The sequence below is a fragment of the Python bivittatus genome, unplaced genomic scaffold (genome assembly GCF_059951505.1).
Source record: "Python bivittatus isolate LINGU-HERP-01145 unplaced genomic scaffold, Pbiv_v1 ctg000220_np1212, whole genome shotgun sequence".
NCBI lineage: Eukaryota > Metazoa > Chordata > Lepidosauria > Squamata > Pythonidae > Python > Python bivittatus.
Genome location: NW_028277048.1, coordinates 7,760,365 through 7,780,108, shown reverse-complemented (window position 1 = coordinate 7,780,108; position 19,744 = coordinate 7,760,365). Strand labels below are relative to the sequence as shown.

The window sequence follows — 19,744 nt, the reverse complement described above, 5'->3', positions numbered from 1 at the left end:
TTGTATTCCAAGGATGACTATTTTGGGGCAACTTTTCTTTTCTTATCCTGGTAGGTTCTTAAGTTTTAAGGTTTCACCTTGCTTTGGGAACAGACTCCAGGACTGTTTTACCGATTTTGCACAGAAATGAAGAGCAAGTTCCTCTCAGCTGATCTCTAGCATGGGCTATTTCCTGGCTTTGGGCATAAGATTCCCTTCTCTCGGCATTAGTATCTGGCTGCATCTCTCAGAAACAGAGGCAGGAAAAGTGGGTGCGGCTAAAAGCTGGGCCTCTACCAACTACCAAGTTGTTTGGCTTCTGTCTGTCTGTTGCTATTAAGAGCAAAGAAAGAGGGCTCAGGTTGTTAGAGAATTTCAAGATGGCGTTAGTTAGGCTACCTCTGAACAGAAAAACATTGAGTTATGAAAAATGTAAACGTGAGTTCACGGCACATAGGGGGAGCCTTGGAATCTAAAGATCAGTAGTGAAAACTGTAACTTCTTGTGATAGCCTGATTCCACCATGGAAACCACTGTAGTTGCATATTCTTTGGCGTAAGAGTTGAGGGTGCTTTGCATTAGACGTCCTTCGCTCAGCCAGTTTGCTGGCCAGGCCCCACGTGTGGTCAAAGGTTTATGATTTGATAAACATTTTTTTTTAAAACTGCAAAAAAAATACTGTTTGTTTTCCTACCGTTGTCAGGTTATTTCTGTGACAAGGTCAACCCACAACCAGAAACAGGAAAATATGGACCTCCCTTCCCGACCTCATGTGATGGTTGTGAAATACCTTCACTGCACCTGAAGCTAGTCACACCTGCACTTTTTCAATGATGTGCAGGTTTTGTTTTCAGCACTTCCAGGATCCTTCCATGAAATGTTGTGATGGGTGTGTGCGTGCCTGTCCGTGCCTGCACACATTCGGTTTCGTAATTCGTGAATGATTGCTTTAGAGCAGTGTTTCTCAACCTTGGCAGCCTTAACTTGCTGGCTGGGGGAATTCTGGGAGTTGAAGTCCATGCATCTTAGAGTTGCCAAGTTTGAGAAATGCTGCTTTGGAGGACGAGAAGCCGAACTGCCCGTCCTTCCGCCCCTCCCTCAGACCAGCTAAGCTTCATAAACAAAGACACATTGATCTGGGTGGAAGGTCAATTTATTGCTGTGTTCCATGATAGAGTGAGCATACCCACACACACGCACACACATACACGAAAAGTAATTACAGACAATATATAACCGGCAGTTGATTACAGAGGAATGGGATTCGAAGAAGTTTTGCAACACCACCTGACACTGAGTGAATACCGGCAACTGGGGTTCAAGCTGCTATGTTGGAAGACTGGCAACACGAGGGGTGTGTGTGTGTGTGCATTTGCATGCCCTGATAGGTGCGTGATGAATGTGTTCTGCCAGGGCATGCTTGGCCTTGAGCAGAGATTGCTGATTGCCCTTTCTCCCTCCATCTGCAAGGGGAAGAAAAGAACTCAGCGCTTTCACAGGCTGGGAGCGTCTGAACGACGGCAGCTGGTGTCTGAAAATCCTTTGCTTTGGACCAGACCGTGGGGCAAGTCTTGGGCTTCTCCTGCACACGGATGCTGGTGGAAGTGGCTGGAAATCTCCAGATTACAAAGCACGCTTATTTTACTCTCGGAACTAATCTTTGTTAACAGTTTTTCATCTGAATCTTCTACGCTGTTTCATTTCTTCTATCTAAATTTAAGATTCGACAGTATTGGATTCTTGGCTACATTATTCAGCCCTGGCTGGCAAATTAATACAGAGAAGATGAAGGGGGTGTAAAAATCTGTACCAAGATGGATCTGTGCCAGGAAAGCAGGCAGAAATTTTCCAGGCAAATGCAGTGAACAGAAGACGACTGAGATGACTGACTGAGGTCCACAAATTCCTTGCCAATCTTATTTGAAGAAGGCAACTAAGGGGGTTGCCTTAGGAGCAAATCTCACTGGGGTTTGTTTTGCTCTGGGATAAAAATCCCACGGCTGCATTTTGGCAAACTCCGTCAGTATCCAATGGCCTTGGATAAACCAACTGAAATCTTGCTGGCTTTCAGCTCTCCATCAGCATCGTGCCGTAGGTCTCCATCCTGCCTCGTGGCTTGTGCCTTTGGGATGAGACATGGGGACTGCCTGCCTCAGAGGGTGAAAAGGCCCGGCAATGTTACTTGGGGAGGAAGACGTGGGGAACGGATGGAGGAGGAGGAAAGGGTTGGCTAGAGATGTGAACAACCCCGTGAAAAATCTCAGCCGCATGGCTTACAGTCTCACTCGGCTACGACAGAGAGATTGCCTCCCACCCTTTTTCTGAAAAATGAAACAGAAAGAAGGGGGAGAAGCCCTGCGTGAATGCAAAGTTTTCTGGGCAGGCACAGGTCAAAACCACCAAGCAGCATTGCTTCCTCCTCCTGCTTTCTGCCCTCCTTGCCCAGAAACTCCCGAGTCACTGCAGGCAGCAGAGAAAGGCGTTAGAAAGGGCAGAGTTTTGTGAACTATGGCACTCGGCTGGGCAATACCCAAAGCAATCTCTGCCACCAAGCTGAAACTTCTGCAACAGGAATCCACCCTGTGGGGCAGAAACATTTGAGGAGGCGGTTAAGGCGTGAACATCTGGCCTTGGACTCTGATTTTTTTTTTTTTTTTTGGTTCAGACAACCTGGCCTCACCTTCTAGACCATTTCTGGGTTTTCCTATCACTTCCTTCCCACAGAGCTCCTTCATGAATTAATATTTTGCTTCTTAACACAGCGCTCCTCATGGTTTTCATCAATTCATTAAAAACCTTTCTGGTGCGTTTAAAGGTGAAGGCAAATTCTTGAAAAAAGATGGCAAAGACGACAATGGCTCATGTGTGCAAGAGGATGAAAGAGGGCCTCTGTACTGAGTCTGAGTGGCAACAAGCTGGAGAAATAGTCCTGTAAACGTTAACTTTAGGGATGGATGTGATGCTACGCCTGAGAATAACACACTTTTTAAAGGGGATTTTAGTTACTATGTTCTACATTAATAGGAACAGGAAGAAAAAGGTATTGAAAGATGGCCTTTTATTCTAATACTGAGTCACAAATTTATTTTTGCTTACACTGTAATGCGGTTCTCAAAATGGCACCCATTTGGAGAGCCTGATAATAGCACGCTACATTTATATCGAATCAGTCAAAAGAGTCAGTGATCTGTTGGAGGCAGCTGGAAGAAAAGTGGACAAGAACTTTCCCCAAAGGGATAAGCTGAAGAAGAATTCATATGGAACAGACGTGTTTTATGCATTAGCTGCATAGAGTCAAAATGACCAAAGGTGCATAAAAGCTCCCACAATAAAAATAAAAAAGGAAAATAGTATGAAAGAAACGCATGCAACTTGCTCGCATACTTAACAACTGCATGTGGATGCACTAAACTCTGAACCGAGCATTATGAAAAATACGTGTGTTAATTAGCCGTGGTGCTCTACCGGCATCTTGCATAGTGTTTCTGACTTGAAAATAAACACAAATAATTTAAGGGGTTCTGCTGAATTTGATCTGGGATCCATGCAGCCCAAGCATTTTGTTTGTAATGGCAACCAGCTCAGAAGCTTTCTATGGACTCAGAAATCGAGCATGAGAGTCTTCCCTCACTGGTTCCACAGCAGCTGGTATATGACGGTACACAATATCTGACTATGGAGGCTCTATTTAGCTTTTCAGGCAGGGATTTTGTCGTGCCTGGCTTGGTGATTGACAGCTGTTCTGTGAAGCTGCAGTTAACACATCAGAAGCCTTAAAACTGATCACGCCAGAAAACAGTATTAGGTACAGACAGAACAAACCACATGCAGCAAATGAAATGAATCACACAATTCTTAATGCAGATCAGTTCACCCCTCCCTACCAGATCTTATTCATTTTTCCCCAATCGCTGCTATTTCTTACACTTACATGATCATCCCATATACTATTCCTACAATTTCAAAAGCACTCCAATTCCCTATTTCATGAGATTGGATTGTTATTTTAAACAAATATAGACAAAATATATCTTTTGTCACAAAATAAAATTCTGTAATTTCTTTCATATTCTTCCTTTTTTGTACAATCTGCAGAAATATTATATGAAAATTAAATATTTCTATTTCCTGTATAAGTGCGTCTTTTAAAAAATAGACAAGTAGGAAGCTTTCTACGACAGCTAAGGATCTGTTCCTTTTGGATATTTAGATATGTGAATATGTGTATATTTACACAAGTTTTTTTTTCTCTTTCTTAGAAAATGTGCAAATAAAAAATCTAGCAAAGATTTATGGGGAGTTGCAGTAAAGCAGTAGAACAGCCTTCCTGAATTTGGTGCCTTCAAAATAGAGGCTATTCCCAGCCAGCACAGCTGTTGACTGTACTGGCTCAGAAGTCTGGGCGTCAATGTCCATCACATCTGTCAAAGGGCACCAGATTGGCAAAGGATGGCATAAAGCAGTGTTTTTCAAACTTGTCAATTTTAAGAGGTGTGGATCTCAACTCCCAGAATTCCCCAGACAGCAAAGTTGCTGAGTTTGATAAACACTGGCATAGAAGGATACCAGTGATTTGATGCAGAATAAAGATGGGGGATCCATGGCTTTCCAAATGTTTTTAGGCTTCAAATTCCATTGGTTTTACTACGCATGGCTAAGGATGATGGGAATTGTAGTCTAATAATACCGGCATGTCTAAGGCTTTCCTACTCTTGACATGGAAGCAGACTCTGGCAGGCAGGAAGGGGGTTGGATTCTAATTCTGGCTACAGATCCTACAGGACCCCTGGACTCTTCCTAATACATCTCTGGAGAATTACCACCTTCTCTCCCTGCCCCCTCAACCCAGGAGGTAATTCCTGCAAAACTGTAGGTGACAGGCAGAATGTACTGCTGCACCATTTCACAAAGTGGGTTTTAATGCTTCTGAAAGCGATGGGTTCATGAGGCAGTTCAATGGTAACACAGGAGGCACTTTAAACATTGCAACCAAATAATGTTGTCTTTCTTGGGGAAGGGCAGCGGGGAGAGGGTTTGTAAAATGCAAGACATTTCAGGTAAAGACTGTGTTTTCTGCAGGAGCAGGGCCTGGGTTATAGTATGCGATCCCACTCCGGGAGTAAGCCATAATCCTTCCCATATTCTCATTCTGGCAAATTCATAATACTATGAAACTCAAAATTGTTTCTGACATTCTTAATACAAAGGGTTCCCATGATTCAAGTTATTTGGTTGGTTTGACACCTGGTTTGGCAAGGGATGGGAAGGCTGGCGAGAGAAAGGCTTTCAGTCACACTGCCCTTGATTGACAAAGACGGGCCAAGAAGGCAGCTATCTTGGCACAAGGGTAGCATCGCAGTCCTTGATCTGGGAGGCAGGAAAAAAGAGAGCTGCAGCTTCATTGCAACAGGGACAGAGCTGAGAATACTGTAGATACTCCTGCAACTGCTCTGTCGCCCAGCTGACTATAGTGAAGAGTACTCAGGGATCTCTTTTAAAGCCTTTCTGCTTCTGCTAACTGCCAGACTCTGCTTCCTTGGCAAAACCAGAGATGGGGGCCAGATACCCATCTCTAACCTGACCAACCCCCCTCCCCCCACCTAAGCAGGAAATAAAAGTGCAGTGCTCTGGATCCCAAAGCAGTAGTCCACTGAATGGGAGAGAATTTGTTCCATGCATTTGGCTAAAGATATATATATATATATTTATCTGTATATATATATATTTATAATGTATATAGAAATTTAAAATATTTCATCTTTTAAAAAATAACTTCTTTTTTTAAAAAAATGTAAATCTAAGGCTCTCTTCCCCCCAACCCCTTCCCTCCCGCCACCCCTATGGCCTTTAGTACTCCCACCCTCTAATCAAAGATAGGAGGGAACTAGTTAATCCACCTCTCAGCCATTCTGGTGCTTGAGAGGAAAAGGTGGAAATGGATAAAGAATCCCTAATACCTTTTCCCCACAGATAGGGAGTACTCCCCCCAACTTCAGAGATGGCATCCTTCCCCCGCCTCCTGCATTGGCAGATTGGGGCAGAGTGGCACAGAGAAAGGGCCCCCTCTTGCAGTGGGGGAGCGTTGGTCACATGACGCTCTCCAAGATGACAACTTTGGCACCCCCATCCAAGACAGGGGTGAGGGTAGTCAGAGCATCTGTTTCGGGCACCTTGTACTCTAGATGATGCAACCCCCAGATCGGCTGGGTGAGATGGTGCCAGCGCTGTGAAGAAGGAGAGAAAGAGAGGTTTACAGGTGGGGATTGGCCCAAAGTTCAGAAATACATTTTTGCCTTCAGCTCTATCTTTCTTTCATGCTCTCCTAGAATCCCTCATGAGACACTCCTCATCCTTGTGATTCATTCATATCCATTCCACATTCTCTCTCTCTCCCCCTCTCTCCCTCACACACACTCAAAGATTAATACTTCAGCTATACTGCTGACATTGTTTTGTAGTTAATGCCTTCCCCCATATAGTAGCCCATTATTATTTTTTAAATGCACTGTTGATAAATTTCTGGCAGGGCAGTCTTGCTCATCTTTTCAGAAGCTGTGATGGCCACAAATCCCTGCTGAGGTCACATGGGCATGAGAGAAGGGAGGGCACCCATCCTGTTCTGAGGGGTGTAAAGGAGGTTTTCCAGTTTCTACCACAGAGAGCAGTGGAAAAAAAAGCATTCCTGCCAACTAAGAGATTCTACACCTCTCAAGAACAGGGTGGAGGAGAGTGTTGGATCTGGCAGATTCCAAGACCTCCCCCCACCCCCCGTCTCCTTTTTTCTCAGTGCTGGGACAGGCAATGTGTGGGGGGAAGGGAAAAGATGCCCAAAGTTTCAGCAGGGCAGAAATGCCTACTTTCCCACTCCCACCAGTTCTCCCCATGAAACAAGTAGAAGAGGCCTGGAAGGCTCTCACAGACAGGAACAGAGCCCCAGCAGCCCAACTGACAACTGCAACAGCCAAACTGGGTCTGAGCATGAGGGGACTACACCAAAGAAAAGAAGAGGTGGCTTGCTACCCAGCTTGCTTGTGGTCAGCTTGGGCAAATGTAGGTATTGCAACACCTGCCCCATTCTCAGCCATGCCTCTGCTCTGGCAGCTAGCAATGCCAAGGCTTAGCGTCCCAGGTGTGGTTTCAGCACATGCCCACAATCCTGATGTCCCTAATGCTCCCATCCATATGTTTGCTGCAGATGATGGCCAGGCGGTGGCAGTAGCAAACTCTGCTTCCTGCCGTTGTTTCCTGGAAGAACGTTTGAGGTGGAAAGCTCTCCCCAGCCATGTGTAGAGGTTGGGCCCTGGGGCCTGAATCCCACCCTCCTGTTCTGGTAACATGGGAGGAAGCCTCACCTCAGCCAGCGTTCCCTTGGCACGGATGAATTTGTAGAGGGCGGTAAGTGGGACACATAGCATGGAAGAGAGTGCAAAGCCCCAGCCAATGGCTTCTCCCCACCAGGGGTAGACGTAGCTGTTGTTGTAGATCAATGGCTTGTAGTAAGCGATGTTGAAAAGAAAGATACCCTGGAAATGAGTTACCAATGGGTTAAAACATGCCTTCTTTTTCTTCCCAGCTTCTAGCCCTAAAGCAGTTGATACCCATAATGATGTATCCCAGATATGACAAAATAGCTTATACTCTTCTAACCTCATTTTTGCTTCCTTTGTAGAGAAAGAACCTGGGCATGAACTTGGTCATTAAAGAAAGGCCATGGAATTCAGAGTGACCTTGGGACAGGTATGAGAGAGCCATTAAGGGGAAAGGAAAGAATGAGTCATTAAAGCGGGGGGGGGGCTTGGAGAAGAGATTACACAACCCTGAGAGAGATGATTGGCCCGACCCTACAGGCCTTCAGAAAGGCAGTACAGTACAGTACTGTAAAAGAAATTACTCTTTCCCTGGGCACTTGGGTCAGACTAGGTAAAGTTCCCAACTGGTGAAAGGTAGGATATTTTAGTCCCGATCACTCTTTAATGGTTTTAGTTTATTTCAATGGTAGGTATTAGTTTTCTTTTGTATTTTTCGTGATTTTATACACTGCCCAGGGTCACATTGTTTGAGTTGGGGGGCCACATACACGTCTTAAATAAATAAATAACTGGAAACATGAGGGGGGAAAATTAAAAGTAACCTTTCCTTGATTTTGTTTAGTATACGATAAAGCAGAGGGAGAGGTTTTGAGATCCTGTTATTCTACCTCATTACAATAAAGATAATAAATCCCTGCCATGCCGATTTCTCAACCTGGCCTAACTTGGAAGGCTCACAGGCAGCCACCTAACCTAAGCTGGAAAGGCTTTAGCTAAGATTCTGTGTTTAAGCTCAGGAATGAAATGCCCACTTCTTTTTGCTGATCCTTCCCCGATATCTTGCCCCATACATAGTCCAGTTGACCCAGAGACTGAACAGATTTTTCCTTGCTGAATTTCTGCCTGTTACATGCCCGAATGGAATTAGGAACATGAACAGATTTCTTCTGGGCCTGTGGAGAACTCTAGCTTTGCCACCCATTCCTCTCCCACTAAAAATCCTCCAGCTGTACCCCAAAATTACCAGGCAGATGAGAGGGGTCAGGACCATCCAGCACCATTTCATCCAAGGAAAGGGCCGGTACCCAATCATGCAGGCAATGTCATCCATGAAACGGTCAGCCCCTGGAGGGAGATGGGAAGCAGTGAAAGAGTGAGAGATTTCTCCTAAGAATATCAGAGGAGCCCTGCTGGATCAGACCAGAGGGGGATATCAAAAGGACTAGGCCTGCTTCAGACATTATTTGGAAGAAGTGCCTTGGATCTTGCATGATCACAGAACCTCTGGGGTTTTTAATGAACACAGGCTCTATGATTGCCCTACATGCAAAGCCACTCTTCTGACTAATTTCTGAAGTGTACAGAGTTCTAATGTCCATCCAGCCTCTTATTCCCCACAGTGGGCCACCAGGGCTAAGCGAGGCACGAGTCTCCCTGTGAGACAAGGCCAAAGGGGTCCTCAAAGTCTTTAGTGGAAGCTTCCTGCACAGCTCTGCTTCAGCTCAGCAGCCCAGCCAGTCTGCTTCTCCCCCCCTAATGACTGCAGATAAAATGGGGACCTTTCAAGGACACATCTATGTCTCAGCAGCCCAGAGTGGAAGGGAAAACAGAGGTAATCTTGATTGGGGATGGCACGTAATGAAATGTCCAAAGTCCAACCTTTGACCACATTAGTTGCATATACAAGATCACAACTCTTTTTACTCCTGACAAATTAAATGGAAATAGTACCTTCTCTTGGCTTTGAGCACTACAATCAGAGAGGGGACAAGGTCAGGTCAGGGGGCTTTAAATGCTGCCAGCTGTGTTCCCAATTAATAGGGTAAAAGAATGGCAATATGGGAGGATTCCCTCCCCCTTCCAAATTCCAATGTCTGCTATGAGTGGAATCTAAACTGTATTACTAATTGTGAGCTCCAAGTTGGAAAGTGATAATTAAAAATGAGCTGTACGTGTCATGCTGGGTAGGGTTTGGCTCCACACTGGAGCATGTCCTGACAGGGTGAGGGGGAAAAAAAACCACCCTTTAATTACTCTTTGGCCATGCGAGGGAGCGTGAGTGTGACAGGAATCTCAGAAGCTAAATAGGGTCATGCTTGGTTACTATTTGGAGGGGAGATCTGAGAACTGCTTGTTAGACTGGGAAGTTGAAAAAAATCTCAGAGAAAGGCAATGGTATATTACTTCTCTAATGCTGCAAGAAAATTCCAGGGATGCAGTTGCAAAAAGTCATGCTTGACTTAAGGGGGTCTTCTGCTTAAAGCCAAAGGGCCTGAGCAACGCAGCATGTGGTACATTTGTTCCTGGACTGTCTGATTTCACACTGTAAATGTGTGTGTATGAATGATGGTAAATGGAGTTCTCTGTTTTTTTTTTTTTAAATCCCTCTAGAGTAGAATAGTCTGGCAGACTACTTTTTCACATGAATTTTTCTCCACATGTGAATAAGAGCTACCTAATTTCCCACTTCCCCCATGTCTCACTAGCAGTTTAAAATGGTAAATCCAGGACTGTTCTGTCACATCACATGCCCTTAAAGTAATCTGTGCTTGGTGACCTTGTCCCTCAGGCTCACTGAGGAGATGCATTGCTCAGATATACAATTTGTAGTTCGAGGTTGTTGTGAGGTTTAAACAGCTTTGGAGTCTTTTAGCAGGCAGAACAGGAAAACGGAGGCGCTTGTAATGAAAATGGGCATTTGGGCCAACGCGGTTATTTTATATGCACCACTGAAACCAAATAAACCAGAACAGCTTTCAAGGCCATGGGAGGAAAGACTTCAAGATAGATGGAACTTGGCCTTAGGGTGCTTACAAATGGGTCCCAATGCTCATAACCATCAGCTAAAAGGACAAGGGAAACTGTAATCAACTTTTAAAACGACATTATAGAGCATGTATTCTGTGTGTATGGGTGTGTGCGTGCATGCGTGCGCGCGCACACACACACACACCTGATGCTGCTAGTTCGTCTGCAGAGATGTGCCAACTCTTCCAGCCCAGCCAAGGCAGCACATGCAGGGCAAAGCTAGAAACCTTCCACTCCCTGCCTTGGCCTGCAAAGAAGAGCTCTGATGGCCTTGCACTTTGCCTTTCCAAGATAAATCGAGGGATGTGCAAGGGAGGTTTTTATCACTGACCTCCTTATTATTCACATTCCACTCACTCCTAGATCAAGATAAGTAGGGCTGCCAAAAAAGCAGCTCAGGCTATTAGCAAGGTGAGGGCCCTTGAGACTGCTAGGCTGGCCTTGTGGACCAGATGAGGCCAGGAGCCCAGACCCTTCCCATCTCTGTCCTACTATTCTGTTGTGTAAGGAGTGGCTGGGAGGCAAGGACAACGCCTATGGCCCAGTCAGTCTTGCAGGTAAAACACAACACTGTATTTGGGAGGAGGAAGAAAGTTTTGGCTCCTGGAATGAGTTTTCAATGCAAGGAATCAGGTCTCAGTGGGTGGAGGTTCTCTGCCTTTGACCATCTTCCTTTCACTTGTAAAAGACGGTGAGGTCTGATGTGTGATTTAGAGCTCCAAAGGGGCTGAATCGTACCCTTGCCTGTCACTCAGGTCCCTACTCTTATTCTGTCCACTCCTTCCACAAGGAGGACAGGGAGGGGAGCTCAGTCCACAAAGCCCCCTTTCTTTCAGCTGAGGAAACTGTGACCTCATCCTACTTGATATGTGGAAAGGGCAAGCCAGTGGGATGCAGGAAAGCCATAAGGGGCAATTCCAGAGCAGGATGACTTCTTCTAAGTCTCCATGGGATGTGTGTCCCTCTTTCAGCCCACTGATTAATCACTAAGCAACTTCTGAACTGCTCACGTGAACAAGAGAGAGAGAGAACAGTCTTCTCTAAACTGCACCCTCCAGATGTGCTGGACTTCTTGGCTAGGAATTCTAGGAGCCCAACACATCTAGGGGACTGGGACAGAGTCTTATAACTTTTAGGAAGGCATAACCCAAGCACCTTTCCTTTTACAAAATAAACATAGGACTGCATGCTTTATGTTGTTGCCTGTCTGCAAGCATATACACATATGCAAACCGATTACAAACTGTTATAAATGACTCGCCTTCCAAAGCAGGTTCAATGTCATATTTATTCCACTTGTCCTTTTGAGAATTAGATACATTTTTTTCTCTTACCCAGAGCGCCTGCTCTACTGATTTGTGACAAGCAGCTGACATGCTGGTTGATCTGTATCTAGTGTCAACATTGGGGGCAAAACACCTCTTGTTTTGCCAGCTTTGTTTCAGGCGATTCCCTAACCAACATGCAACTCTCTCTTACCATAAACCCAGGCGATGACCACGCACTCCCAGAAGGCCTGCCACAGTAGTGTTGTGCCACTCGCTGAATAGTAATCGAAGAGCTGGAAGACATACATGCCCCCCTAGGAGAGGGGCTGGCTGTGAGACAGCAGGATGCAACAGGGCACTTTCAAAATGGCCCCCCACACCCAGCTCCAGGCTCCTCCTCTTCCCTACTCAGGGCGCCTCCACAAAATTAGTTCTTCTAAGCAAGGTTGGCCCTGTCACAGAACAGTTGCTAGTGCAGCACATTTTTTCACAAGAGCCAGTGGGAGCAACATTCCTTTCCTAGCTCTGCTTTGGTGAATCCACTTCTGCTGCTTGGGAAACAGCCAGAAGAGAAGGGAAGATGGGAGGCACCTTGCCGCAAAGGGTAGAGTTGACAAAGCCACCTGGTATTCCTTCCCACACTCTTCACTGGAGTGAAAGAACAGGAACACATGGCAACTCCTCACCATGCTCTTTTCCCTTGTAGAGCAGGTTAGGGAAGGCAGTTGCTAAAACGTTCAGTAGTTTTACTTCCTGAGTAGGCAGCAGCACATGGCTGACTTTCTCTGGATGGGAAGCTGTGCAGGGTGAGGCTCAGTTAGAGCCTAGATGGGAGACCACTAGGGAACCCATGGCTGTAAAAAAAAAAATCCAGAAGAATAGAAACTACTTTGATATTGTGGTTGTGTCTACCAAGCCACCAAGACTCAAGCTCTGCTTAAAGGAGAGTTGACTTTCATTCTGCTCTCTAGCCAGGAGGGAGTGGGAATTGTGAAAGAAAAAGGATCAGCAGTTCTGAAGGTTTCAAGAAGGTTGGGACAGCAGGGAAGAGAAGGTTGAGCAAAGCCTTCTGCTCTGCACAGAGCAGTCAGGTTGCAAAGATGGGGAAATGACATTCTTTAAGACTTCCAGGATCCTTGGCAAGGAAGGACGTGAATCTTTGTGGCAGGGGATGAGCTTAGCCCTGAAGAATTCCTCAAACTTCTTATTTCTTGGCAGAGTTTGTTTTTTTAACTTTACTTTTTATTGAAAGCCATATTTTCAACATTATCAGAAAGAGGAGGGTTGAGAACTTCTCATCAAACATAAATCAACAGACAGATAACCTTTTCTATAAGCCAACCTACATCATGAGAACTCCTAACAAATACCTGGATGAGTAACCCAAAAGTGAAATAAAACAAATGTTCTGATAGTTCTTGGGAATACCAGAGGTAGAAAGAAAAGAAGGAGGTCTGACTGGAAGGAAAAAAGCTTTGTCATTCTGCTGGGCAAAATGGAGGGGTTCTGTTGGGAAGGTTAAGCTAGATCTGGGGTATTTCAAATCTTCTAGATCCAAATCCTTCTTACTTCCTGGACACACATTCAGAACAACAGAAGGAGGCTGGTCCCAGTACAGATGGAGCTTGAAAGAGAAACAATGGCAAAAAGAGAAAGGAGAAATCCCCTGCCACAAAGATTCACGTCCTTCCTTGCCAAGGATCCTGGAAGTCTTAAAAAATGTCATTTCCCCATTTTTGCAACCTGACTGCTCTGTGCAGAGCAGAAGGGAAGGAGAGAAGGGGGTTTCTCTCTCTCTCTCTGTGTAGAGGTATGCAGAGCGGAGTAACTGGGGAATAGTCATGGCAGGAACTTTCACCTGGAAGTTCCAGTAAGTTAAATAGCCTTACTCAAGTGACGCAAAAGCATGCACAAGGCCTCTTTTATTAAAAACAGACCTTTCTGTTTGAGATTCAACATATCACCAACACAGTAAGAGGTGAGCTGTCCCCTCCCAGGATAACAACTGGAGATACATTTCACGGCTTCTTTTCAGTCAGCTCCCAGAAGGGAGGGCAGGTATTCTCCAGCAAGGGAAGAGCAGCAGCTGGGTGAAGGTTGTCTCTCTGTGTCCCCCTCCCCGCTTGCGCAACCAATCAGGGGTAGGTTCAGGCGCTTTCTGGGCCATGGCAAGGCTTCAGGGATTCCCTTACACCTGTCAGCTGCTGCAGAGCAGGCTGCATCTGGGAATCCCAACGAGTCTTTTCTCCCTTCTTCAGGATGATGTCACTGCTCCAATACTGGCAGAGAGGGAAGCGTTTCAGTAACGCAAGAGGCCTCCCTGCCCTAGAAACACAGAGCGGTTGTGGCAGCCATCCTGATGGCTGAACGTTTCAAGGCACACTTCAGCCCCAGTCATGTGCTCTGGTTACAGTCAAAGTCCTCTGATGAAGTAATTTCTGGTTGGAAATCACCCAGTAAGGGCACCTATCTAAAAAGAGGAGGCCCTGCCCTAATTTTCTTCTTTCACACAATGGGCCCAATTGTCTCTGTCTCAAAGTGTAAGTTCCTAATCAGTCTTAAATCACTGCTTCTTGCTGGTTGGTTTAATGAACACCAGTTCTGCAATTAAAAGTTCACACAGCATATGAACCCTCCCCCACTCAAATCATAAGACAGTGTTGTGCAAACATGGCCACTTTAAGATGAGTGGACCATGCTGGCTGGGGAATTCTGGGAGTTGAAGTCCACTCATCTTAAAGTGGCCAAGTTTGGACAACACTGTCATAAGGGGATAAGAAGGGAAGTACGATTATGACATCATAGTCCCAGGCCAATCAGTGCTGCGTAGAACCTGCTCCCATGTCTACCTCACTGAACAGTTTCCCTGACCTTGGCTCTGAAAGGAAACAGTAGGCCCAGCAGTCAGTGCTCTATACGTGCTTAAGCAGAGGATACCCGACTAATGTAAATGCAAGGGCCAGGATGTAAAGGGGACGCATTATAAAGAAGTCCTTAGTAAAAAGATGAGGAGCTGCTAATGGCCTAATGCTCCAGAATCTTGGATGGGAATCTACGAAAGAGAGATTGTAGCACTTTGTTTAGAACAGAGGTGGGAAATCCAAGGCCACCAAATATTGCTCCCAGCAGCCTGCTCCACTGATGAAGTTGGAACCCCACTCCTAGGATGCTTCAATAGCTATGATGCCAAATAGAGCCAGAATCATATTGGGTTATATTATATAAGTGGGAGCTCTCTGTATACAAGAACACAACATGTCAAATAGAAGGGCTTAATCTAATGCCAGAGAGAAGGATACCCACCTGCAACTTGAAATGGTACAGACAGTCCTCATTTAGTGACCACAATTGGGACTGACAATTCAGTTGTTAAGCAAAGTAGTCACTAAGTGAAACCACAACTGTGTTTATGATCTTACTTCAGCTTTCCTTTGCTTTACAGACCTGCAAAGGTCGTAAATGCGAGGATTGGTTGTAAGGTTACTTTGTCATCACTGTCGTAACTGCAAGTGGTTGCTAAATGAAGTAGTCACTAAACGAGGACTACCTGTACAGTAACCAACAAATCTTTTCAAATAAGTGGCCCTTAGCAAATACATCTCTTACAAATGCTTTGTTTTCATCTATCTGTACTGCTTGGCTCTTTGTACTGTGTGCATGCCATATATAAATAGTTCCACATTATGTAACCATAAGTGGGTATACTTGCCAATCTCATACAGTGTAAAGTAATTGTGAATAATTTACAACCACCCCCACCCCCACCAGGATTAAAGGAAAGATCTTTAGGAACACAGAGTTCATTTCATAGAAAGCCTTTCTCTCTCTTTCCCAAAATTAACAATGAAATCCCAATGTCTTCACTCAGAGAAGTCTCAGTGTTCTCAACTGTATCTGCCACCAGATAAACGTGCACAGCATTGCAGCCTACACCTTGATGAATGCCTGCTGTTTGGGAAACCCAAACAGTTATACACTTTAAGGTTTTGCAAGAAAATGCCAGCAAAAGAAGCCCTGGAAAGCTTTGTTGGACAAACCACACCAAATCAAAAGCTGTTACATGACCAGGATCTAAAGTTTTACAAGGAGACTTGCAAGCTGATTTACTAGCATGTGAAAACATGAATGTCTAGATTAGAACTGACTGATCAAAAGAACGAAAGCTTAGATTTATGTTGTCTGTATGTACTAGAATATGAAGCATGCTAATTCATACTTTTGTTTTAAGCTTATGTTTAAGAGCAGATTCTCCCTGCTGACAATTAAAAAATTGACATTATTTCTTGGTTGGCTAGATCTAGAAGGACAGAGGGTAGATGAATCTGTTCTGTTTTTTAAGCAGTCTGAACAATGCTAGGACAGTGCATTTTGTATGCCATGAAGGATGGCAATGTGATCTACCAGGCAAATCCCTCTTGCCAGACCCACAAGTAAGACCTTCCCATTCATTTCCATATTTGTGTAGGAAATTTTAGACATGGGGTCATCTCCTTGTACCTGTCTGAGAAGGAGACCTGAATTTTCTGCCTTGGTTGGTCACCTCCAGAATGTCTTGGGCTCTATCCTAAACTGCCCTTTTTTGTCTTTTTCAGACCTGTACAGCTCTGCCCTTCACCCAGCATTCCCCTCACTCCCTCCACCTCCATTCATCCAAGGGTGCTTCAGTAGTAGTCATACCTCTGTCACCATGGACAGCTCAATGAAGAAGCAGACCACACAGCAGATGGCCACGATGACCTCTCTCTGGAATCGGAAGGTGTAGGTGGACGGGAAGAAGTCCAGGATCCCAGTGATAAAGCCTTCAACACCCACGAACTGGTGTGGAAAGGGAAAAGAAACAAAGTATGGAGATCAGAGAACTCCATGAGGAAGATGGTGAGGGCAGGTTAATGAATCCCCTGCCCTTCTCAGTATTGTGTCGGTTGCTCACTTCCTTGCTGCTTTCTGTCCCTCCACCTTTAACCCTCACCTGGCTGTCTAGGCCCAGAAGCAGCAGCATGAAGAAAAAGAGGGCAGCCCAGAGAGGAGCAACTGGCATCAGAGTGACAGCTCTTGGATATGCAATAAAAGCCAGCCCAGGTCCTACGGAAGAGAAAAAGAGGAGCAAAATGAGGTCAAGTAGACACAGAAACACTCTTGCTTCAGTGAACAAGGAACAGCTTCCTTTGCATTTCCAGTTCAGTAAAATGTGATTTGTGAAATCAAAACGGTCAACGATTGTTTTGTTTATTTCTAGCACACATTTTCCCCATCATGAAAGGCATGGTGCTACATCAAACAGAATGTCCTGATATGCTCAGCAGCATGTACTTCCTTTATTTTGTAGACTCATGCTTTCAAGGGCAGTAGATTGGTTTTTTTACTTCTGCATTGTGAAAGAGCACTGAGACGTCTCGAGATTTCATTTAGGATCTCAAGTGCTAGGAAAACTGTTTTGGATGGATTGGTATACATTTTTGTTTTGAATGAAAGCCAAGACTCTTTCCATTCTGGAAAAAACACGCTGCTAATAGGAAAGCCTCATGGAGTACACAAGTATAGCCCTGTGTATAGCCCATCCAAGGTTTCAAATCTGATTCTAAGTTGTGTGCGTATGGTGATGTTCCTGCTTTTGCAGTAGTCTGGAAATACCGGATGCACAGATGTAATGCCAATCTTTCCCTTTGATCATCTTCTCGATAGGATGAGAAGAATGATAAAAATGGAGCCTATCAAATAATTCTGGTACAGCAGCTGTAGGAGAAGCTGTAGTTGTAGGTACGGGTGGAACTGTAAGAGTCAAGGCAATTAAACTATGTTCTGCACATGACTGCCAATGTGTTTATTTTCTCCTAAAGTTGGATCTCTCCTGGAACTGGAGAACCAGCCAAGCATCTCATCCAACCCACTCTACCATCCCTGAGTTCATGACCACTCACCAGACTCTGCCACTTTGGAGATATCAACTCCCTGTTCTGCAGCCATGAAGCCCAGGATGGAGAAGACTACAAAACCAGAAAAGAAGCTGGTCCCACTATTGATCAGTGCCAGAATGATGGCATCTCTGGGGGAGAGAGAAGGCAGAGGATGACAACTGTAAAAGAGTGATCTGGCAGGGAGGGGGTTTATTGTGGTTATCCATCAGTATAAACAATACCAAGCACGGCTCCCTACCTGATCAAAAATTGATGCAATGGGCAAGTACTGACCAACATGCTCCCTACATCCTCAATGACAAACTGCTATCTGACATTCAGGGAGTAGAAGAAAGTGCATCATTACAGTTCAATCTTACAGGGTCTTGGACACTGAAATCAAACATGTTTTATCCTGCATAGGATTGGGCTCTAATGATGCAGCAGCAAGATATGGTGGCCTTTTTGCTGTGCGCACCCACCCATCGTTATGAAAGAGTTTGTGCCGAGTTGCTGAAGGAAGAAAGAGCACCAGAGGTAGAACCATGGAGGTGAAAGCAGGGCAAGGTGGGAGGAGGGTTAGCTGCTTTTTGCACGATGAGTGCGGTTACGAGAGAGGCTGTGCCTTGGAGCCCAGCACAAGCAGCAGCTGAAGAAAAAGGGGAGGTTGGAGGACCCAAGGGGATTTCATACTCTGTGCATGCATCTTAGTTAGAGATGGGCTAAAGGAGATGTTATAGACCAGCAGCAGGAGGAGTTGGGCAGGGAGGCCACAGAGCATTCAGAACAAGCCACAGAAGCTGAGTTAGTTATCCCGTGAAGGGGAGAAGGGAAAGCAATTCCAGGCAAAGCTGCTCTTGACCCTTTTTCTCAAGTACCCAATGATATCTGGGGTCGGGGGGATGTCTCAAAAATTATTAAGGGACTTGCCATTTCTCTTTGCTGCTATCTCCTTATATATTTAATGAACTTTGCATATGCAGAAAAGAGGTGAAGCAATTCTTAAGACATATCACAATGAGGTATTGTTCTTCTGTAGATATCTTCCATCACGCTTTTACCGTAACAATGCGAGTTTTAAATCCCAGTGCATTCAGTCTGATTTATCCCCAGACAAATGCGTACAAAGCTACAGCTTAGATTTTTCCAAGATGTACACCATTTGGCAGCATTTGAAGAGTACCTAAAAAATATATGTCCCATACTGTACTGTTCGGCTTAGTCAGCACAGGGGCATAATCTACGAGCACCCTTAAGCAGTCCCAGGCAGAATCAGATCCATATTGGATGTCTCTCTGCTGTATTTATTAAGATTTCAAGATTTCCCAGGAATCCCGGATTACCAACTATTCCTTTCCAGCATTGCTAAAAAGACACACCTTGTGCCAATGCGTATGAAAAGTTTCCATGCTAAAAAAAAATACATCAGTGTCCTGCAATCTCCAGATGCTCTGGGACTTCAGTTTCCAATAAGTAATAAATTACATGCTTTACCCAAAAGAATTTTTAAAAACTGTTTTCCTTTCTACAGTTACAAGCTCCAACTTGTTTGGACATGACCTCAGTATCACAGGTATGTAGGACCGTGCAGGATTGGACTTTACAGCTGACTGGAAGAACAACAGCGGCCCAGAGATTGTGATCCCTGGCTAATGAGAGAGGTATCCCGGGCGGCTTCTGCTCTTCCTGGATGTCTGCTTTTCAGGTAGCAGTTCACGAACATAACCGATCTACTAGGAATAAAATCTCTTAGAATGTTGTTGATGTCGCCCAGAAATGGAGATAATAACTGAGCCAGTGAAATGATTAATTATTAGAAATTAAGATCCCCAGAGAGATGTGATGACTGAAAAAGGTCCTCCACAATATTTCACCTCTGCTTTCCCCAAACTGGAGCCCCTCCAGATATCTTGGACTATAAATCCCATCAACTCAGGGCAGCACGGTCTATTGCTGGCGGTACCTGTGGCAGTTCAGTGGGTCTGCTGCCAAAAGGGGGGAAAGATTCTTTATCTTTTAAGATAGACCTGAGTGTTACAAGGTGTGAGAAAAACAGGCAGAGTGGGGAGGAAAAAACATTTCTCTTCCCTGCCCTGCCCTGCTTTTCCTGATTAATGTTCACCTGCAGACTGCACGAACCAATCAGGCAGACAGCTTAGTCCTGGCAACCCAGCAGAACAACGCAAGAAAGAGAAGCTGGCTTCTGCCTAGGCGACAACGGTTGGAGATGCAGCAATCCGCTGGCACCCTTTCTACTGCATGGGGA

At 45.1% G+C, this 19,744-nt stretch overlaps 1 protein-coding gene across 2 annotated transcripts in view; it reads right to left on the bottom strand.

Annotated features, from left to right (window-relative positions):
- Positions 1–1,114: 1,114 nt before the first annotated feature.
- The window catches only part of SLC6A8 (solute carrier family 6 member 8), a 34,586-nt gene continuing 15,956 nt past the window's right edge, over positions 1,115–19,744 (bottom strand). For both annotated transcript variants that reach the window (XM_088137770.1, XM_088137769.1), the window contains 7 exons: positions 17,503–17,627; positions 16,554–16,666; positions 16,262–16,399; positions 11,796–11,898; positions 8,533–8,633; positions 7,332–7,502; positions 1,115–6,203 (listed from right to left, as the gene is read on the bottom strand). In XM_088137770.1, coding sequence (XP_087993896.1) covers positions 6,066–6,203; positions 7,332–7,502; positions 8,533–8,633; positions 11,796–11,898; positions 16,262–16,399; positions 16,554–16,666; positions 17,503–17,627 — 889 coding nt within the window. In that variant the 3' untranslated portion in view covers positions 1,115–6,065. The remainder of the gene's footprint in view (positions 6,204–7,331; positions 7,503–8,532; positions 8,634–11,795; positions 11,899–16,261; positions 16,400–16,553; positions 16,667–17,502; positions 17,628–19,744) is intronic.